We start from the raw sequence: 22,950 nt of genomic DNA on the forward strand, positions 1-22,950 counted from the left end.
CCTGGCCAGGAGACGGGGCAGTACAGGGCTGTGGCGAGGTGGGTGTTGGTCTCTTCGCCCAAGTAACCAGCGACAGGACGAGAGGAAACGGCCTCAAGTTGCGCCAGGGGAGGTTTAGATTGTGTATTAAGAAAAATTTCTTTACTGAGAGAGTGGTCAGACATTGGCACAGGCTGCCCAGGGAGGCGGTGGAGTCACCATCACTGGAGGTGTTCAAAAAAAAATGTGCGGACGTGGCACTTTGGGACATGGTTTAGGGGGCGCGGTGGTGTCGGGTTGGCAGTTGGACTTGATGATCTTAAAGGTCTTCTCCAACTTGAACAATTCTGTGAGGCTGTGGCATCCTTTGTGCTGGGCGTAAGCCTGCTGCTCCTCAGCATGAGCCAATTGTCCAAGGAAGTGGAAGGGTGCGTAAGCTCGTCGCTGCCCAAACACCTACCATAGGTGTTTAATTCTTCTCATTAGAAACTCATTGCTGTAACGGTAGGGAATATCCATTGCCTGCAAAGGTAGGGAACACCCGTTGCTTGCTAAGAGCTGACCCTAGTAAAGCCGTCGCAAGGTATAGGGTGGTGCCAGCGGCCACGGGGGATGCTGCATGGTGTATAAGGGTGGGCTGTACCCCCACGCTGTTTTCAGCTGCTTGTTTTCAGCAGTTAAGTGGTGACACAAGTAAAACATTAGTAAAATGGTTTATTATTGATGTGCCAGCATAGTTGACCTCTCTTGAGTTTTAGATGACAACACTGTAATGCAAACACCATTTTTACTTGTCAGAAAGTAAAACATTTTATATATACATCTTTTTAAAAAAAGCTACTCTGCTCTCTCCTCAGAGAGAATTTGACCAATCCTTTTGCTTTTAAAGACAACTAAAGATTTTCACAGCCTCTTGCTCTCCCGTACCGCACGATTTGAAGGTTTCCGTGGGGCTTGGCTGCAGAGACTGGCGTGCCGCGGAGCGTGGGGCTATCCGCGTCTGAGCCAGCGCCCACGTGGTGGTAGCTGTGGAGCTGAGCATACCCAGCGGTTCCTGAGCCCCCTCCTCGCCCCGCGCCTGCAAGCTCACCCTGGTGGGTCGCTGGTCCTCGTGAGGGACAGGCTTCAGGCACGCAGGGGTTACTCTCCTCTGAGTTTGGCAGGGCCTGTGGCGCCGGCGTTCGGGGGGTGCTGTTGGGGTCGGGCAGTGGGGCTAGGCAGCGTGCAGGCAGGTGGTGAATGTAATACTCTTGCTAACCCCAAAGCAATTGGGAATCATGAGTTTCAGTATGGGGCGGGAAAAAAAGGTAACTAATTGTTTTAAAGTACGTTTTCTTTTCCTGCGTAAAAAACCGTCAGCATCGACTCAGAAGATGTCATGATAGCAGATCACGTCACAAGGTCCACCAGTATCTTTCCCTGATAAGATGACAGTAGTAGAAGTCAAAGCAGCGTGTTAAGGGAACATGCAGGGACGCTTCCTGGTGCGCTTTCCCCAGCTGCAGCCGTTTGCTGTACGGGGATGTCCTGAGCCGCAGGAGCAATCTTCATCTTCCTAGTCTTTGACAGACTTTTTTTCTTCCGTTGCCTTGTCAGTTTGCTTTGTGAAGCCCTGGAAAATTCGGATTTGCAGCACCCAGTGACAACCAGCTGAGCGGGCTGCGTGCACTGTGAGGGAAGGGCTGCCGTGGCTGCGGACCTGCTCCGTGCCGGCCCCTCTCATTTACGCGCCAGGAGGGCTGGTGAGCAGTTGGTCCCCGTTCTCCCTCTCCTTGCCGCTCCATTTCGGAAACCCCGGCTCCGCTCTGCCTTTCCCCAGTCGAAGGGATGGCCTCTCTCCTAACCGGTCTTGCCGGGCGGCTCCTCCGCCCCCCCGACTGTTCCTGTTGCTGCTCCCTGAGCCATTTGCAGCTGCGCTGCCTCCCTCCTGAGACGGACGGGCGCTGCCTGAGATGCAGCGCTGCGTGCAGCTGTGCAACGGCGTAGGCACGTTCCCTCCAGTTCTCTGTTCCCGTCGTGGTTGCTGCTGTATTTGCGGTGTTTGCCGTATTCGTTTTCCCGCTGGGAGCTGGCATGCTGTGAGCACCTCGAGCTGGGCGCAGGAGCGAGCGGTCCGGCATCCGGGCTTGGATGAGAGCCTGCACCCAGCTGCTTGGCACAGCTGCGTGTCGGTGCGATTTTCCAGCTGCAGGCGTATGGTTGTGTCCTAGTAGCATCGATATTGTGAATACCAATGGTCCCGAAATTTTGGAGTTGGGTATCTAAATCCTGCTTTCTAATCCAGCCCACTCATCTAATTTTTTCAAGTCGTGCCTTTAGCCTTATTTTCTACCCCGTGATGGGACATGCAGTTCTGACGAGCTCTTTGGAAAGAAGTCAAACAGGGGCCGCTGGGCAGAGAATTGGCCTGGAAAGCTGCGTACAAATACATGCTGGGCCTCTCCCTGCTATTGGGCGCTCTGGGATTGCAGAGCGTAGCACTGGTGTGACTTATCTCTGGCCGTGAAAGAATTGTGGGGACAGCGTGAGAAAATTAACCAAGTTTTTTTAATTTCTGACAACTTTCCTTGCTGGTGATTCATTACCTAGGCTGAACATCCTCAGTTCTTGCTGCTTCTGTGAAAACTACAGCAGATTTCCCAAGGGTATTCCTGTCCCTAGAGTAGGTACGCTGGCTAGCAATATAAAGACTTAGCTTAAAAATAAGTCTATATTGCAGCTTTGAGATCTGTTGATCCAATACAGTGTGGTTTTTGTTTTCTGTTCTTTTTTTTTTAAAAGAATCCTTTTGGAAAGGTGGAAACATCAACTAGGAGAGGGAAAGGAGTAGCACAGGGAAGAGGGTTTTGAAAAGGTAACGCTCCCTGCTGCCCTCCAGAAGGATGGTACAGCAGCATCTTCTCTGTGCGCCTGTCCCCGGCACCGCATGCGAACTGCCTGGAGTAGCTTGACTCTGCAGAACAGAGGCAAATCTGTATTGTACCGGCAAATCCTCTGAACAGACTGGTAATGCGGATCATTTTGTAAGTCAGCTAAAGCCAAAGCTGAACAGCGTTCCAATTTTAATGAATCGCATGCTGATTGAGAATAAAAAGACAAGAATTTATTCCAACTCATCGCCTTATGACTAAAATAACTTTTCCCTACCAAGCATGGATACAAAATTTTTCTCTAGATCTGGCAGGGGAGCCTGTACGGCGATTCCCTCGCGAACGCTCGTGTGTGAGCGTGCAGCAGCAGGGCCGCTGCTGCGTCGTTCGTGCTGGGGCTGTGCCGGGGGCTGCGGTCGATGCCGTGCGCCCCGCTCCCCAAAGGCCTGGGCTCCCTGCTCTGTGCAGCAGCTGCTGCCTCGCCGAACATCTGAAGTCTCGCTGCCAGGTCCTCGGCGAAGGCAGAAGAGCACAGCTTTCTACGCCTACAGCTGATCCGCTCCTTCGTTATTTAGCCTCCTTTACAAAGCTAATCCATATTTTGCTAATAGTTATCTAGTTCCAATTACTTCCAAATTCTAATAATCCTAATATTTACTAGTGATTTTACAGGTTGCCAATACAAGATTGAGCTGCACCTTAAAAAAGCGTTGCGTTGAGGTGCACGCTCCTGTGCTTTGTTTTCTGAGAACGGAGCGCTCATTAACCGAAAACCAAAGCGGAGCTGCGTGCGTCCGAAGGCTGGAATTCCCGCGCCCGCGGTAGGATGCTGCTGTAGGGCGCAGGCCTGGTCTTAGCACGAACGCCCATGCTGAAACAGTCTGCGGAGGTGCCGAGTGTGCGCGAAGATGCTGCCCTTCTGCATCTTGCAGGCCCAGTACCCACAAAGTCTGCAGGATGGGAGTGGACCAGTGAGGCAGAAATCTATGTTCTTTGAGTTTAGGTTCTTTGACGGGGTGGTTGTTTTTTTCCTGGTGCAATCAAAACAAGCCTGGCGAAGTCTGCCCCTATTTTCTGTACGAAAGCTGAGCACTCTTTTAAGCGAAGGGACAAGCTGTATGAGCTTTTATACCAGCTAAATAGGGCGGCTGTTATTGGCAGTTGTGTTCCAGCAGCAGCCTTTATTTCTTCTTAGAAAGGAGCTCCTGTGTTTTCAAAGCTCTCCTCTGACCTGTACTCACCTGCACCTGGTGCATCTAAGAAAAACGCAGCAGATTTCGAATTTGCATTCGTTATTTTGTCATTGCGTATGTTCAAGCGTAAGCCCCGAAAAGCGTTTCTGCTCAGGCAGCGTCGTAGGGAACGCGGTGATGGACACCTTGGCTTTCCTCAGCCAGGAAGGTGCGTTTCGTGGCGGCGTGGAGGGGGCCAGGGAGGAGTAGGTGTTTCTGCTGTGCACGGGAAGGCCGGCCGCGATTCCCCACCTCTGCCGGTACCGACACGCTTATTCTGTTTTCCTAGTGGGGTTTTTCGCTGTGCTTCTACCTTAGGTGCACTTTGGTCTCCTTGAACAAGTAGAGACCCTTGATAAAGGGATTGGATTTTCATCATCCCTGTCTGCTAGGAATTGTCACGCTACAATCCCCCGCAGGAGGGGTGCAGGAGCGAGGGGGGAGCGTATGTGTGTGTGTTAGCAAACCGTTTTGCATGTCGCTAAAAACATGCCTCCCTGCGTTTCCTTTGCACTGTCTTACGGCCTGGTAAACGGTCAGGAACGTTTCTTAAACAAAACTCTGATGAAAACATTTGATTTTCACACAATGATACTTTGCTGAGGAAAGGTGAATCCTTTCCAGCTATTTTAACTCCCTTGTCTTGCATCTTCCGTAGCGTTTCTGTGTTGGGTTTTGGTTGTGGGGTTGGGTTGTTTTTTAAACTCCCATCTTTGCGCCGGTACCCGACTAGTTTCTCCAGGTTGCGCGCCCAGAGGTGTTTTTGGCAGCTTTGCGGGCACCTGGCGCGGTGTAGGCGCTGGGGCTGGGAGGGCGCGCGGCGCGCTGGCGGTACGGCCCCTGCTTGGGAAGAAGACAGTCACGGCGCCTGGCAGGCGAATCCCGATCTGTCGCCTACTGCCGGTCCTCCCACAAGGCCAAACCCTTCTGCCCCGCGCGGGTTGGGCTGCGCCCGCGCCTGCCGTTTCTCTCGGGAGGTGCCGGCAGCCCCCGCTCCGCCGGCGCCCTCCCGGCTCCCCTCCTTGCCCGCGCCCCGCGGCGCTGGCCCAGCCCGCCCGGAGGGCCGGCACGGCGGCTCCCGGTCCCTGGGCGTGCTTGGCCCAGGCGAGCGGGGGCAGCGGCTGGTAGTAACAACACGGAGGTGCAGCTGCCTTTTGCTCAGCTGTTGCTTCACAGGCGGCAAAGCTGCGAGAGTGCGCGGGGTCGTTTTTCCATTTAATCATCTACGGAATTGCTAATTAAATTCCAATAGCTGGAGCTTTATTAATGGTAATGATGTGAAAGCCAGGAAAAACGCGGCTTGGTTTTTTTCCAAGTCAAGGCTAAATGCGCAGAACTGACCCTTAGAAGAAGGCCATTATTTTAGTTGTTACTGAGCAATTCAAATCGGGAATTACTGAGAAGCGCTTGGAATGCCAGAATGTCATCTTCACACTCGCTTTTCGGTTGATAACCGAGAGCCGTTCCTGCAACCTCATGGGCAGGCTGTCTGTAGGTAAGTGCTTTATAACCCAGTTAACATCCAGGACAGTAATAAAGCGTTTGGGTAAATGGAAACGTTTTGCCTTTAAGCGATCTGCACCACTGTATCTGCACCAAAGGTTACCTGGCTGTATTGCGTGCGCTTTTCAACGGTTACACTGATTACTTGACTTTGGAAAGAGAGCTGCTAATCTAACAAAAATATATTGCTCTTAACGAAGGCACTTGAACGAGCTAAGTGGCTGAGCTGTTTTCTGGGTCGGCACGGTGGGCCATCACCTGTCACGTAGGACCCTGTTGGACTTCCCCTGGGTGACGAAGCCCAGGTGAAGTGCAAACCTCTTCCCGGTATCAGCTCGTTGCTTTGGAGCTGGTGCTTTCCTCTGCTGCAAGCAGGAAGGGAGCAGAAGCATGAACGCCTGGGCAACCAGGGGCTCACGGCTCTGCTTCCATCACCCCTCACTGCAGATGTCAAAATCGCCCTTTCTTGTCTCCTGGTTGTGCAGAAAACCGCCCAGGGTAGGGAGTTGACGTAATGGCCGCTAGCCCAGCATCCCGCTTCTGGAAGCGGCGGGCAGGGGATGCTTAGGGAGAAGCGTAAGCAACAGAGAATGTAAAGATCAGTTCTTCTGCCCATGCATGCTGTTGCTGGGGTTTACAGTGACTGGAGTGTGCGTTTTAGGCTATCGCGCCTAGTATCGCTGACAGATGGAGGATCTCCTTTTGGGCCTTTCCTACTTCGTTGTCGCCTGTCGCAGCATCCCTGGGGAATGAAGTCCACCGTTTTAGAACATGCTGTGTGGTGAAAGTACTTCTGCCTGCTTGCAAAATGTGCCGCCGTGTAATTGCAGAAGGTGGAAGGAAGTGGAGGGGGCTTACCCTCTTTAGCACGTCACCTGCTGACCCTGTAGAATGCCTTCTGTTTGTTCCTTTGCACGAGCTGGGCTGTAGAGCCCTGAGGAGATCATGGTCACGAGAAGATCAGTGAGGTCAGAAACCACTTACCCTGCCAGTGGTTTCTCTCAGCTTTCCTGAGAGAAACAGCATCCGATTGGGGTCGCTGGTTTTTTCCCTGCTCTATCATATCATTATTTGAAATAATTGTGTTTCTGCATGAAGTTTCTTCATGGTTCACTTCTACCAACAGATGCTCTTTCTGAAGCTAATTAGACCGTGGAGTCTGCCCCAGGCCGGCAGGCGTACTGCAGAGTCGAGGAGCGCATCCTCACTTGGAGCAGTAACGGCCTTGCCTTTGAGTTTGCTGCAGGTAAAAAGCTGCTGTTGGGATGATGTACGGGCCGTGCCAAGGGCGTCCTCGAGGGCCGTCCTCGCGTTTACGCGCGCTATAGCTGCGGCCTCGCCTGAGGCCCCGGGCTCGGACGTTTTACAGACTACCTGGCGGCCCTTGGCTGGGCAGAGCAGGAGCATGTGGGCAAGGTGGGAACTCTCACCCGTTCCCATGGCACAGGGCATGTCGAGGCCCTTTCACAGAGAACTCGCTTCTGACGTTTCAGACGTGCGTTGCCCCGTTGAACCTCTTCGGGAGGACTCCAGCTTGCCTTTGCATGTAGAGTTACAGCTCGTGGGCCTTGGCAGTAACACTGAGCCTTCCTGACGGAAATCTTTACAACTCCAAAGAGTTGCACCCCTGTACTTTTTTTTTTTTTCCTTCCCGAAAAAAAAAGTATTTGATCTATGTCTTTGTCAAAACCTTCTTTGCATCACTAGCGCCATACATCAGGTGTCTTGTTTGTGCTGAGGATGCCGCTGAGGAGGCAGAAGGAAGTCTGGAGGTAGAGAAAGGATTCATTTTGATTTGAAATTCCCAAACCTGCCCCTGTCCTGGGCTTCCTCCCCTTCCAGCCACCGGCCGGCTGACGCAGCGGGTCAGCTTGGAGCGTTCGCAGTACGGGAAGGTCCGGTATCTTGACGCTGTTACTAGTCCAGTGAGGGCAGTGAGAGGCACCGGGGCAGGGTGAAGACCGAAAACAGCTGAGAGGTGGTTTGCCACAAGGCTTCCGCTGTGCCTGCTGTTGGGAAGGGCACTCGAGGGAAGTCATGCCCGTCTGGAGAGCGTTAGGTCCTGCCGGCGATGAGGCCATGTTACCTGTGCCCTACCGACGGGGAGGCAGTGCCAGCAGCTTGGGGGGAGGCTTTTACCCATCCGTTTTCAGGTGCAAAGCTGTAAGTTTTGCCAGCAGTGCTCGGTGAGCGTGGCCCATCACCACCCCCTCTGTACAGCGCCGCTCCCCTTGAACTTTTCCCGGAGTGACCTCAGGGTTTATCGGCCCTCCCCAAGGCACCCGTTGGTACATGGCGCTGTGGTTGCCACAGAAGCAAATTACACGGTAAACATTTGGGAAAAGGCTATAATTGCCAGAGAACAAGTTGAGCTAAACTAACAAGGAGGTGAAACAAAGAGCGTGGTAGTTGTAGGACTACTGCCCGGTAGAAGGGCTTGGGCAACTTTTCCTTATGTTACTTAACAGCACGAGCAGTGGTTTTGAGTAGCCGATTAAATATCTGAGGTGTCTTTTTTCCCCCCTTTTTGCAGCTCTCCATGAATTCCCCAATGACATCTTCACGAACGAGGACAGGAGACATGGAGCGGTGGTCCTGCACGTCCTTTGTGTAAGTTTTGAGACTCTGCGTTTCTTTTTTATTGCTGTGGATGGGGCTCGGTGCGCTCACCGCGGGCTGGTGCCCGCTCCTGCCCGCAGGGGCTGCCGCTCTCAGTCGTGGTTGACAGCGAGTCTCAGCGACTACACTGAGTATAAGGTACTTTGGGCTTACATAAACCCCTTTTAAAAGCCCCGGTGCAGCTCGGGAGCGCAGGTGTGTGCTGTCATGTGAATAAACTCTAGCGAGTTACTTCACTCCCGCCGGACTGGCTTTGCTGGGGCTGTCGGGCAGCTGTGGTCCCCTGCCCTCTGCCCCCGAGCACGAGGGTTCTGCGGGCTTGGCAGGTCGAGGGAGGACATTCATGTAATTGCCTTAAAAAATGGGTGAAGTCTTATCCCTGGAAATCCTTGTGGTACCCCTTATGACATAGCTGTAGGATAAAGAAACTAGAGAGGGTTTTCTGTTTTAAAAGATTGTCGACTGGATTGATTTAAACCAAAACAAAACAGAAAAAAAACCAGTAAGTTTGGGTCTCTAGAATTCCTGTGAGTACTTAAGTTGCTAAAGTGAGTTTTTCTTCCTGAATATATTAAAGAAAAGATTGTAATGTCTCATTTATCAGCTGCAGGGTGTCCTGGATCCTCTTGGGAATTCTGGAGGATGTCAGGCAGGCGAGGGATTTGCCTCAAAGTTCAGAAATGTACCAAGAAGACTTTAATAGATGCTATTTTAAAGACCTTACTAATATCAGAAATCTGTGCAATTTTGGGCTTGGAGTTTTGTGATCTCTACCCCAAACATGTCAGTGTAAGCGGTGTGCATGAGTAAGGCCAAAATTAAAGATACTCAGGAGAAGTTTATTTAAATAACCCTGGTCTGTCAGTCCACTAGACACTTAGCTAGTGTTAGAGGACCTTGCGTTCAGCAGCTGCAGTACCCTCACAGAGGGAAGCACTGTCCCTCCAAATCTGTTCCTTGACTTTTTTTAGATGAAGACAATTCTATTCCTTTTTAATGTCATCTTAATTTAAGAAGAACTGCCAAGTTGGCACTTCTTGGGGGGAAGAGGCATTCTTAAGCAGCCAAGAAAATACCTGCTTCTAATGAATGTTTTAAAGCATTTCATAGTTTTTAGTCAGCTTAAATGAGCAGTCACTGTTAGCTATATGCAATGATCCATGATTTCTTTTAAAATATGAATTAGATTGTACTGCATGTTGTAATGTGAGCGCTCTGCGTTACGATTTTATTTTGGCTAAATGGCTGCAGTAATTTGTTGAGTAACATCACTATTGACTTAGTCAGGCAAGTTCAAGGCTTCCAAGTTTCTGTGGGAACATTGAGCTTTGAGAAGGTTTGGAGCATGAGCACTGGACCTGAGCTGGATTTTTTAGCACCCACAAGAATACTCACAAAAATTCCTATAAACCCTCTCCCAGAGTAGTGTCACGGGGCAGCTCGTCACCTAGAGTCTCTGCAGTGGTGGAGAGAGTGAGACCTTCAGAGGACCTTCAGCTCCTCTGCTGTAGGTATGGGGTGAAGCCACACCTTGGGTTTTCCCTGCCTGGCTCTGGTCAGATCTGCTGGTTCCGCATCACGGGCTTTGAGCTGCTCCTGCCCAGCAGTGGTGCAGCATCCCCTTAAACCGCTGCAGCCCCTGTGTGCCAAACCGCAGGGGTCGGTGCCGCACGTGGTGCCTCTTGCGTGTCCCTGGTGCCGGTGGTTAGCGCCGTGCCCTCTTCTAAATGCCCAAGGGCAGGGCTTGGGCTGGCCTTGAAAGAGGCGCCGGGGGAACTGAGAAGTGGTCCCAAGGAATGCCATCCTGGACACGTGTCCACACATCCCAGGCAGCCTTTGATCTGCTCTTTCCTGACTTTCGGACGCGTGATTTCAGGACTTCGGGGCCCGTTTCGCAGCCGCAGTCAGCGTGTCGTGCAGCGCCGTCTGTGGGGTTTCACACCTGCCGACCCACACCTCAGCCCCTCTGTGTTTGTATCCCGAGCACTGAATTTTTTTTTTTTCTCAGCTGTCGCTGCTCTGCGCTTCCAACAGCTTTTGTGTTTTGGCAGGAAAAGGTCACTGTTGATCATCTGTTAATTCAAGGAACTGTATGAACTGCTCTTAATCCATACAGAAAGTGTGTACATGTCGTAATGTCGTCTTGAAAAATGCTGATAGGCCTGTTGGCACCCTTGTAACTAGACTGTGGGTAATACAAAAAAGAGTTATGAGAGTTGTTGAGGAAGGGGATTAGCTATATGCAGTTAAATTCATCTCTCTACTTGAAAAACAACTAGCAGACTCCTGTGCAGGCACTCTAGGCAAACGATGATGATTATAGCAGTACGTTGCTACCTTGTAACCTCATATTTCTTTGATTATAACACAAAAATTATTTTTAAAAAAAATCTCTTGAGTTACAGGAATAAGTTTATAATGAGACCATTAAAAATACGAATTGCTAAAATAATTTTTAATCTCTGTGTGATCCATACCTCTGAATGTGTTTTTCCAGGCTATTTAAAAGAGATGGGACCTGGACTGTATTTTTTCATTATTAGTAATAATGAAATCACACAGTATTCTCATACAGTTGACTGCATAAACTTTGAGTTGGTTTATTTTCCAGTCTACTTTAAATTATGATTTGGGCTTCATAATTGCTCTCAAGATAGGTTATTTTTCCACAGGCTTTTTTGTCAGTTCTGAAGAGGCTGAACATACTTCTAATATGTATCAAAATGGGGTTTGGAGGACTGGAATTTCAAGATAAACTGTCTATTTCAGAATAAAAAGAAAAATCCGTTTTTAATGAGAACTAGATATGTGTCTGCTGTCCCAACAGAAACATATCCAGTTTCTTACTCTCTAGCAAGCAGCGAGACAGATACCTCGTCCCATTGGTGCTCTGTCATTTTCCGTAGCGGTTTTATTGACCAAGAAAGTGTATTGACCACGCTCCAGCTCGTGCATCCCCAAGGTGCAGGACCCAGCTGGATTCACCCTTTTTAGCACCGTGGTGCTTGGGGGTGACCCCTTGGCTCTCGGAGGCTGTCGCAAGGTGTACATCAGCTGAGAACGCGTCCCGGTGTCTTTCTACCCCGAGCTGCCAGCTGCGTGAATCCTAAGGAAAGCCCCCGCCAGCTTCGCTGTCTGTGGCCCTGGTCCAGCCCCTTGGGTGGCGTGGGGAGCAGAAGCAGCAAGGAGAAATGCTTTGCCTTCTCCTATAGCAGAGTAGCTGTTTGTAACCTATTGTCAAAGCAAAAACTGATACTTGGAGAAAATAGGCAACTGTTGGCATTTAGCAACCTGCCTCTCTAGTCCGGTTTGAAAGGGGTTGTCATCATATGGGGGTGGTAAATGTTTAATTCTGCTTTTTACTCTCCAGCGATATGCTTACCAAATCATAGAATCACAGAATAGTAGAAGAGTTTGGGTTGGAAAGGACCTTAAAGATCACCTAGTTCCAACCCCGCTGCCATGGGCAGGGACATCTTCCGCTAGACCAGGGTGCTCAGAGCCCCGTCCAACCTGGGCTTGAACACTTCCAGAGACGGGGCATCCACAACTTCTCCGGGCAACCTGTTCTGGTGCCTCGCCACCCTTATAGTGAAGAATTTCTTCCTTATATCTAATCTGCATCTACCCTCTTTCAGTTTAAAGCCATTACCCCTTGTCCTATCGCTACATGCCCTTGTAAAAAGTCCCTCTCCAGCTTTCTTGTAGGCCCCCTTCAGGTACTGGCCGGCTGCAATAAGGTCTCCTCGGAGCCTTCTCTTCTCCTGGCTGAACAACCCCAACTCTCTTGGCCTGTCTTCAGGTGCTCCAGCTCTCTGATCATCTTCATGGTCCTCCTTTGGACTTGGTCCAACAGGTCCATGTCCCTATGTTGGGGGCCCCAGAGCTGAACCGAGATCAAATCGGAGCACAGAAATGCGCTTTGAGGGGGGAGGATATAGACACAGGGTTGCATTGTCTCCATTGGAATTTCTCCGTGGGTTTGAGGAAACCGGACTGTAAAATCAAAGGGGCTTGTAATGGTAGGGAGAACAACAGAGTGATGATTAGCAGGTCATCATCATGCTTCTCATGTTTATTGACCCTTAGACTGTTTCTATACATTTCAGTAAAAACTCGTGTTTTCCTCTCTCCCCCTTTGCCCATACTTTCATGTTTATTTCTGAAAGACATGGAGGTAAAGCTGGTTAAACAGAAGCCAGAGGACCAGGGAGCAAATGCTATAGCCTGGGGCCTTGGGGGAGCGCGGTAGCTGGCCTCGCAGGAGATTCCCAAGGCATCCTCTCCCTGTGGTTTAATAAAAGTAAAAACACAAAAACCCCAGCAGATCCCATGGCGGGGCTGTGCAGAATTGCTCAGTACAATCTGACGCTTCATACAGATGGAAGTAAATCCCTGAACACTGCAAAAATCTAGGAAAAACTGGGCAGGAACAGTTTAGCAGTAGTTTTAGGTCTGAGCTGAAAATACTTCAGTTTAAAGGAAAAGTGGGCCACTAAAAACACATCACAGGTTTGGAGCCATAGTGTTTAATTTCCCCTAGATACTTCTTCGGAGCTCATCAGCTGATTGCTTCACTGCTGTTAATTATTTTCATGTCCTGTCTGAGAAGAGGGCATGCTGCTCCGGACAGTAACCCCCGCCAAGTCGCTGGTTCGGGGTCTTCAGCTGAGAGGGAGCCAGGGTCTGGATTTTGGGAGCCTGGTGCCGCTCACTGCGAAAGGATCAGGCGTGCAGCCTGCAAGCCGGAGCTCCCCAGCGCTTGAGTGCCTCGCTTTGCAACCGTAACGTTGTTCCAGGCGGCGAGTGTCTCGGCGTTCTCGTAGCGTTGTGCTGGATTGCAGCTCGTTCAAGACAACGCGTGCTGATGCCCGTGCAGAGCCTCAGCCCTCCTGTGCTCACGGGCGCCGGGCGACAGGCACCCATCACCTCCACGAGACACGGGAGGGAAGTGGCTTCACCGAGTAATTTGTAAGGTTTTTGCTGACAGCAGAGCAGGGAGGATTTGGGGACCGCTGTGGGTTTCCCTGGGTGGGATGGGCTCTCTCCTTCCTCGCTGCCCAGCCTTCATCTGCCCAGGCTCTGCCCTGGTCCCCGCTCCCCTTTTCCCAGCTTTCTCTGGGCAAATCCGGAATATGGTGCCAGGACGCGTTGCGTTGCTGCGAGTGTGAAGAGTCCGTGCGTGTGCGTGGTCGAGGTCAAGCTCCTTGCGGAGCAGGGGTGCTGGGGTGGCGTCTGCATTCGGAGGTGGCTCGTGCTTCTCCGTCGCCATCGGTCAGTGTAGCCGTGGGAGCGGGGGCACCGGCGGGGCACCTGCCGCTCGCAAAACGTAGGTCACTCTGGATGTATCCTGCCTTCATCTACTTCTGCAGCGCGCCGAAAACCAGCCACATCGCCTTTCTGCGGCATGGAGCTGCCTCGTTAGGGTGATGATTTTCCAGCGCCCTGGACATGCTTGCTTTAGCGATGCTGCCCGATACAGACAGCTTGCTGCTTGGCACCTCATGGTAACACGGGCTGCTGCGCTGAGTGAACTTGGACTCTGTGGGCTCCTCCTTTGGTTGTGCGGGGTTGTTTTTTTTCCCATTTCTGTTCAATAATGGAGTTGTAGGTGGTTCTGTAACGCAGCCGGAATCGAGGAAAGCCCTATGCTTGGTTACAGTGGTTTCGGTGATGGCCCTTGGCCGTGCCTGGGGCGGGGGGTCTGCAGGGGGAGCAGCCAGGGACGGCCGCCTCTGCTTCTCCCAGCTGTCTCGGGAAGAAGGCAGGGCAGTGGCAACTGCTGGCCCCTACAGCGTTGAAGCTTTCTTATGAAAAGCTGCTTGCTTTAGTTCACTAAAGCAAGTTTTAATCTGAGTATGAAGACTGGCACAGGAAACTCAAAGGACCGCTGGACAAACATGAAAAATTATCATTTATGTCCTGTGCAATGGAACATGTATTTCAAATAAGGTATTTAATCTCCTTTGATGCAGAGATTGCAATTACTTCTCTCATGCTTGCTTGTTAGAATATAATTTTTAAATCAATCATAATGTAATATGGTATTTGTAATCCTTTTATGCAGGGACATTATATTTTTCTAATTTTTTTAACATCCTTCTGGGGAGGCAGTGTCTTTTAAGTAGGTTGCCTGTTTAAAGACTTCCATGTCTTCGCTCGAGCTGAACACAACTAAATGATGCTGGGGCTGAGACTTGCGTTTTTGAGTTCTGTCCGTCACGTTGTCCCCTGTTGCCGTGACACGTCACGCTCCAGCTCTGTCCGTAGCACACCCGCATTCCCCCCGCTACTACCGTTACCCCCATGGCTGTTTTCAGGGAGAAGGAGCTTCAGCAAGTGCTGCCCTGCTGCTCTCCTTAGTTGTGCCGAGCCTGCTGCTCCCACAGTGCCTGTGAGGAAAGACTTGCCCGTGTTGAAGGCAGAGGCAATGGGACTCTGCTGGATTTTCAAGTTAACTTAGGTAGAAGCTGATACCACTTATCAGCTGCGAAATGTGAAAGCATTCCCCGCATTCGACATGCAGAACAGGCTTGCTTGCCTTGATTCTGGCTGTCTTGCTTCTTTCCACATAAAATAGCCTGGGCTGACTATTTAATGGATCTGGGCTCTATCTTTACGAGTCTGACTTGACAAAAAATTAAATTTTTTGGTTGTGTTCCTGCTGGCCCAAACTCTTAACTTTGTTTTGTTTTGTTTGTTTAAACAAACAAACAAACAGAAAACACCAAAGAAACCCAAACAACTTTCCACAAAGTTAACAGTTACTGTCCTCATGCATTCACTTACCAAGAGTTGCCAGTGTTTTAGTTTGTGAACCAAGCTGTTTTCTAGCCAGATACTCCTCAGATTTTGACACTTTATACTGTATTGCACTCAAGCCAGTTAAATAAAAGTAGGGAAGACTCCCAGCCAAAGCCAGATTTGTGACAGCAATGAGGTCATTAAAAATAAATGCTCGATCATATAAGTCAGGGCAGGTTTCAGCCTGATCTGTTCTATCGGCCCGCTGTTAAAATTTTTGAAGTCACCCGCAGTAACCTTGCCGGCTGCAGCAGCCTTCGGCTCAGTGCCTGCAGCAGGCCCGGCGGCACGGCGTTCCCCGCTGCCTCCAGGAGGGTTAGAGAAGGTGTGGTGGCGGCTTCTTCACGTTCGCTTTCACTGCTCCTTCGTCGTTTCTGTCCCCCGTTTGCCTTTTCTCTTGTGCCTTATCCTACAAATGCGTAAGCGTGGGTGGACAAAAGAAAATTGCCTTGTCACCTTTTTGCGTTGTGGTTGCGCCCTCTCAAAATCAGAACGCAATGAGATACAGCTTTTGTACCTGCCCACGGTTACCGGGACGTGGATGTGCCTTGCCGTTCCTGTTCGCGCTGGAGACACCGCAAACCCGCCCCTCGCATCGTTGGAAGGCTCATCTGAAAACTCTTAGAAGGATTTTCCTAAACTTAAACTGATGGTTGTCTGGCACCCGATGTCTGTCCAGCCTGATCGTGTTTCTGATGAGCAGTGCTGTGGTGGGTTGACCCCGGCTGGAGCCAGGGGCCCCCAAAGCTGCTCCATCCCTCCCCTCCTCAGCTGGGCAGGGGAGAGAAGGTTCACGAGCTGCTCCAGCCCGGGTCCCCCCCACGGGTGCCGTCCTTCAGGAACGGGCTGCTCCAGCCTGGCCCCCGTGGGGTCCCAGGTCCTGCCAGCAAACCTGCTCCAGCCGGGGCTCCTCTCTCTCCCCACGGGGCCACAGGCCCTGCCAGGAGCCGGCCCCAGCGCGGGCTGCCCACGGGGTCACGGCCTCCTTCGGGCATCCCTCTGCTCCGGCGTGGGGCCCTCCCCGGGTGCGGGTGCAGATCTGCTCCCCCGTGGGGCTCCATGGCCGCAGGGGCACAGCCGGCCTCCCCGGGGGCTTCCCCGGGGGCTGCCGGGGAACCTCTGCTCCGGCACCTGGAGCCCTCCTGCCCTGAGCTGGGGGCTGCAGGGCTGCTCCTCTCACATTCTCGCTCCTCTCGCTGGCTGAGTTGCCAGTTCCCAGTTTTTTTCCCCTGCTTAGCTTTGTTCCCCAGAGGCGCTGCCACCATCACTGATGCGCTCAGTCTTGACCAGCGGCAGGTCCATCTGGGAGCCGGCTGGCACCGGCTCTGTCGGACATGGGGGAAGCTTCTAGCAGCTTCTCACAGAAGCCGCCCCTGCAGCCCCCCGCTACCAAACCCTGGCCACGCAGAGCCGATACAAACACATACGGTGCGGCAGCTTTGCACGATCTGAAAAAACGGTGAGGGCAGACAGGAGGCAAAGACTGTGCACGCGTGCCACGTGTGAAGGCGGATGCTGACGTGACCTGGTTTGGCTTTTGAGTGTGTGCTCTTCTGGTTTGTTGTCTTCTCTCCATCCCCATTGCCTTGCCCCCCCTTTGGGAGAGCTTGGCTGGCGCGGCAGCAGCGGATTGCAGGAAGCCGGAGCGACCGTATGACGCCCTGCGCTCTGTGACTGCCAATTACGCCAGATACGGAGGATGCGCTCAGTTCGTAGGGGTGAGGATGTAGAGAGGAGTGTTTTTGAAAGGCATTGCTGTGTGTTTGGGAAGGGAGATGATGGCGTGAACCACTGCAGGTTAATATGATTAGCAGATCAAAAACTCCAGGCTGAAGCTGGGTACCCGCTATCCGTTGTGTTTCAACGGGATTTGGCCACGTACCTCTCTGGGGCTGTTTCTGATCCTTCTTCCTGTGATGCACAATGTCTGTGAGCCATTTGCTTCCTTTGCCTCCGCTCATACGGTATCTGTTGGTATCATGTCAGCAGCGAGTGCTCTCTCTGCAAGGTCAAGGTCTCTGCTGCGCCCGGCAGAGTTGTAGACCTGGATTTGTGCTTTTGTTCACGGTCCTCTGGGCCATTGTGCAGCGTAAGAGTTTCGTAAAGTGCAAGTTACATTTTTTTGTGTTTATGAGCAGTGACAAGGGAGCATAGAAACTGTCCAAAGCGACAGTCTAGCACTGAATCTTCCAGATAGTGTCAAAACCAGCCGTTACAGTGAAATTCCCATCTCTAATTCTGAAAAAAATATACTTGAATTATATTTGAGATTGAAAAGTTTTCATGGCTGAGATTTTCAGAGAAATTGCTTGCTTTCTGCAGCGAAGTTGTAATTAAGTTCTGGCGAGTTAGAGCATGAGTTTTTGGGGGATTTGGGGGATTTAAGCCTGTTCTTGGAAAATTAAAACAAGAGCAAAAACCCAGAGGCCATTTTTATTGCTGCTTTCCCTTCAGAAAAAAATACTCTGGTCTCCTTCCATCACCCGAGCTTCAAGAGTAAACTTCAAAGACAAGCAAAGCAGGAGGATCCTGTTAGTGATGTGGTAATAACTCTGTGCTTCGTAGGATTAAGACAGTGTTTTCCCACAAATACACACACACAGAGTGCAACGATTCTGTCGTGGTACGTGGCGGGTGCTACAAAAAGATGGAGCCATCTTTGAACTTTAAAGTGGTTTTGTCTCACTTTGGGAGAGGAAAGACAAATAATGTTGTAATGCCTGTGAGAGATACTGTGAAAAAGAAAGGTGCATGCTCACCTGCTTTATTGGACCGGGTGCCGAAATGACTTCTTTCTTGGGCTCTTTGCTTTCAGGCACAGTACAGGTAGCTCTACAGGTGTGAAGTTCTGCCTCAAAAAAAAAAAGGACGAAAAAAACCAACTACCCTCACTGAAAACCTAGCAAAATAGTACAGAGAAGCGCGTGTCCAGTGTGAGGGGGATTGATGCGATCAGGTCGGACAAAGGGCGTATCCTCACGCGGGAGCGCAGCAGCCGCTGTGGGCGCCAGCCCGCGGGCTGCGCGGCGCAGCGCGCCCTGCGGGCCTGGGGGTGATGCTCGCTTTGCTGTCGTGGTTTAACGACACACGCTGCTGCGGAGCAGCACGCCGATCTCCGAGTGCGGGGACCCCGTGCCACGCGGTGACGTGGGGGGACGGAATTTCCTTGGCTGCGCGGGAGCAGTGGCCCTGCAGCCCCTCGCAGGGTCCCACCTCTGCCGGAGGCGGCCAGCGAACTCCCGGCGGGGGTGTTGGGGAGGCGAGCTCAGGTGTTCGTCTCTCCTGCCTCACCGCGCGCAGCCTTTCGCCTCCCCTCTCTTTGGGCCCGGCGCGTTTGTGCGCAGCTGCTGCGGTGCAGTCTGTTCCAGGTTCGCGCCCTGAGCCTCGCCTCTCTGTTTACGTGCCCGAAATGTAAGGACCTCTCCTGCGCGTGCGCGCCTTCACAAGTACGTAGCAAGAAATAAACCTCTGCTGGTGCTGTATTCTGCTGGGAACGAGATCCAAGATGGTAGCGCAGGCTCGCTCTGCTGCGGGTTTCTGGTAGCACGTGCGGACGGATCGTTTTGTAGTTCCTGCGGGGATGCCAGCTGTGACAGATGGGCTTCGTACCTGACCCCGAGCAGTGCTGCGAGGGACGAGCGCTGGCCTGTCCTGCAGGTCCTCAGAGAGTGCCGTTGTCCCCTCTTCTCTCCCACTTCCCCGCTGCACAGGGCACTTGGCTTTAAAACTTCGCCGCGGCACGCCGGGGGCAGCCCTCCTCTCGGCGGCGTGTCCTCTGGGCAGCGCGGGCAGGGCTACCCTGTTGGGGCGATGCCCTTACTCCTCTGGTTCTCTGTATCTCTGGCTCTGTTCCTTTAGCACGGGTGTAAGCTTGCCTAAGGTGGTGCAAGAGTAGCCTGGCTGGCCTCGGACGTGTCTGCGCCGGGAACCTAGAGCGGGCTGGGACACGGGCACAAGCCTGGCTACGATGGCGTGCTCTGTGAGGTAGCTGGCACGCTCTTCACCCGGTTTTTCCCTACGCCCGCGAGCATTTTCCCATCCAGTGCCAGGGCATGAGTCGTGTCAGGGGACAGAGGTCCTTTCCCCTGGGCAGTATGGACCAGGTTACCCTCCGTGGGGAGGAGGAGGGCTTAGCTGCACGGATGTAAGCCACGCTGAGCCATTTGGCTCTCAGGCAGAGCTCAGGCCCTAGCAGGTTCTGTTTAATAATACAGAAATGGCTTCCTGCTTAATGAGACAGAAATACAGATTAAATGCTTCTTGCGTGAAATTGAATAGTTGATTTGCAAGGTGTCCTTTCAAGTCTCGTGCTCCCCCTTGGGTTTCAGTCATTTGGAAGTTGGTCCTATGTGGAATTCAGCAAGAATTATCACCGGGGTCCCAGATGACACAGCAAGGCACTTCAGTTGCAGGAAACAAACTGCTTTCCCCTTTTTCAAAACACTAGCATTTCAAAAATTACTCCTCCAGGGTCTAGATTTTCACAGAATGCATTCATAAAAAAGCCTTGCGCTGTGCAACGGTGGGGGGGGGGGGGGAAGGAAGGCAAAAATACTTAAGTGTGGCTTAGCAATATCCAGAGAATTTAAAAAAAAAAAAAAGTCATCTTTATGATGATAAAATGTTGGCAGCTTTTGATAGCTTGTAAGAACTTTTGGATAAATATTTCATGATCTTTCTATTAAATCCCAGAGAGCCCCATGAATTCTTTGTGCAAGAGCTTTTTATTTTTTTAAGAAGTATATACCAAAGCAAACCTAAGACGAGTTGGGACGCTGCAGTTCATTTCTGCTTGACAATCTCCAGACTCAACATTTTCTCTTTTCTTTTGCAGGCCGTGTATATGTTTTATGCTTTGGCAATTGTCTGCGATGACTTCTTTGTCCCTTCGTTGGAAAAGATTTGCGAAGTAAGTATTAGAAGATGATACGTAAGCTTGGGTGCTGCTTTAGCAGCAGTTCTCCTTGAGAGGCTCAGAATGTGATAACAGTGTATTTACTGCTGTCTCAGAGTGTTCCCCTGCTGCTTCTTTAGGTGCTCAGCACCACGTGTGTGCGTTGGCTCAGCTTTGTGGTCCCACTCGCAGGAGATGGGCTGGGAGTCCACTGGTGGGTAAACTTGCCTGATGCTCCCTCTTAAAAGCAGTCGCCTCTCAAATAACGATTCCTATATGTGCATCATACCACTACTTAAAAATGGAGGCAATTTATAACATAGTGAAAAACACATTCTCGAGAGCAGTGATTCCCAGCCTCAGCCCCGCGCTGCAGGCTCTCCGGCGGGGCTCGCTGCAGCGTGGCTCTCCAGGTAATAAGCCCAGCAGAGCTTGTTAGCTTGTCCTCTGCTCTGCCGCTCGCTGCTGACGTGCTCCTGCCTGTCTGGCTGAGAAACCCTACCCTTGAGGTAGGATCCAGCCATCGGAGACAGCGAGAGGGTTGGGACGTTGTTCGTTGCCCTTGCAGGGAACAGCACGTTGGTGCAGTTACAGCTTCGGGCATGTCACTCTGCTCTCCTGGGACTTGGAAGATGATAACCTTTTACCTCTTGACTTTTGCGTGGAAATACTGATCATTGGGTGTTTCTGAGTTTCATATACCGTTAACTTAAAACTTAGAAACCTCCCAAGTGTTAGGCTGGGAAGTAAAAAATGCACAAGAGCGTTTAGATGTGTCGGTATTTAAACACAACAACCCAAACCCAAAAAAACACCCAGGGGAGGGAGAGATGCCAAGCTGTCGGCCGGCTGCCTGTGTAGCCCTGGCCCCCGTCCCTCCTACTCTCACTGCCCAGCTGGTGAGGACCTGCACGCCGCTGGTGCGTTCATGCTGGGGCTTACCGGCTGTCGGTACAGCCGCCAGCAGGGAGAGCTGCCTGGCCAGAGCAGGACTGCCCTGAGCAGACCCGTGCCAGAGCTGGGTTTGGCTGCATGGACTTTGGTTAGAATGAAGCCTTCCTTTAGGTTCGGGGTGCTTCAGATGTGCAGCGCGCTCTCTTCCCGGCGCCTTTCGGCTTTGCTTGTGCGGTGCCCAGCGCAAGAGTTCACAGGCTGATGGCTCTCCAGGTGCTCCGACTGTTCACAGCGTGATAGCTGTTGTTGCCTCATGTTTGTGTGTCTTTGCAGATGTCTCTTCAAAAGCACTAGGCCCTACCCTTAGCAGACATAAATTAAAACCTCTGGTGATTTACCCTGGTAGAAATTGTGGATCTTGCCTTCAAAGTCATGAGTTTCATACCTGGCGTTGTGTTGGTAGAAGCTATAAAGCCACAGGGACAGCTAAGCCAGCTGTAAAGAAGCTCTTGAACACTTCCAGCAGTTGCGAGGGACTCTGTCCCTCTTTTGCTAAGGTTGGCATGCTGAAATTTTAGAAGACAAGGAATACGTGTTAGCCTAAATCAGCTCGGACAGCTACAGGGTGAACGCAGACCATGTGCCCGAAGTGACTGCCAGCCCTCTCCAGTGTCAATCTCAGGCAATGAAATCTTTTCATGTAGAAAATACAGTTTGGTCTTGCCAACAAGGCGTCTCTGTCAGCTGGAGCAGGCGGCTGCTGATCTGCCTGGCAGTAAGTGTCGCTCATCAGGGCACAGGCTGTGCCCGGCGCTGGGAGGAGGTGTGGGAGATGGCGGGAGAAATCATTTGTGCTGACAGCTCTTGTGGAAGTTGCCCCTAAACTAACCCGATATTTGTAGTTCAGCACCCTGCCATACAAGCCTTTTCTGCACCGTCAAAAAACAAAGTCCCTGGGAAATCCCGCTATTTTGGTCAGGTAACTGAAAGGTGACGACGCAAGGCAGAAGCTTCTGTCCTGCAAAGTTGCTCCACCCTCTAGGGCTGAATCTAGGGAAAGCCACTGCGAGGTTCAGGGGGAGGGAGTGGAGATGTTGGGGATGGAGATGCTGGAGATGTACGCATGCTGAGTTATTTAAGCTCCCCTCTCCTGAGCAAGGGAACCCTGCTGGGAAACGTGGGACTAGAAGGCCAACCCAGGTCACTGTAGATGAACGAAACCTGAGCTGAGTACGCGGTGTCCAAGACAGGCTTGTATTTTGGGGTGCCGTTGACATGTCCAAGGGCAGGCCTGCCACCCAGAGGGACACAGTTGGAGCCAGGAGGTTGAGGGAGATTATTATTTCTCTTGACTGAGCACTGTTACATCCTATTGAATCTTAGAATCTTTGGGTTGGAAGGGACCTTTAAAGGCCATCTTGTCCAACCCCCTTGCAATGAGCAGGGACATCTTCAACTAGATCAGGTTGCTCCATCTACGAGCGTAGTTTGATTAGAGGCCTTGCTAATGGCACAGAGGTCTGAGCTGGGTCTGTGGAGCGCTAGCTCCTGTTACAGCTCTGCCATGGACTCTCCGAGTGACCTTGGACAAGCTCCATCGCTTCTCTGCACCTTTGTTTCCTGCACTGGTCAGTAGAAAAGGTGGTCCTCGACTATTTACAAATCGTGATAAGAAACACCGTGCACGGTGTTAATGGTTTCTAACTTTACTGGTGGTAAACAAAAAAAAAATCACAAACGAGAGTCTCACGGACTGGAGAAGTCCCTCTACTTTTACTGTCATTAGCTTTCTATAGGTACATCCCTCCACCTGCCCCAGAAGGTTGGTTATAGAGCTAAAAGTGTCAGAATTACGGTGCCATTTGTTCTTCTGGCAAGTTCTCAGATGTGTTTGGGTTTGTACAGATATCTGATGTCTAAAAAGCAAACACCCTCCCCGTGTGACTTTAACATACTATTTACAAGCCCCTGGGTCTTAGAAGGCTACTTTCACTTGACCAGATCTTTACTTTTTGGTTATTTGTTGCCTTCTCAACGGTACATAACAACTCCTCATGTGCTTTATTGGTTCTGAACCATTGTGTTGCCCAACACCACCAATTAAATAAGATGATAATAACAAATTTTATTCGGTTGTGTGCGAAAGAGAAAACTT

The 22,950-nt window shown here is 51.4% G+C and overlaps 1 protein-coding gene across 1 annotated transcript in view; it reads left to right on the top strand.

Moving 5' to 3' along the window:
* SLC24A3 (solute carrier family 24 member 3) overlaps positions 1 to 22,950 on the top strand; it is a gene marked incomplete at both ends in the record, with an annotated part of 173,112 nt that overhangs the window by 93,254 nt on the left and 56,908 nt on the right. The window contains 2 exons of the mRNA XM_081997959.1: positions 8,118 to 8,194; positions 19,842 to 19,916. Of these exons, the coding sequence (XP_081854085.1) occupies positions 8,118 to 8,194; positions 19,842 to 19,916 (152 nt within the window). The remainder of the gene's footprint in view (positions 1 to 8,117; positions 8,195 to 19,841; positions 19,917 to 22,950) is intronic.

The sequence above is a fragment of the Phaethon aethereus genome (genome assembly GCF_964289735.1).
Source record: "Phaethon aethereus genome assembly, chromosome: 3".
Taxonomy (NCBI): domain Eukaryota; kingdom Metazoa; phylum Chordata; class Aves; order Phaethontiformes; family Phaethontidae; genus Phaethon; species Phaethon aethereus.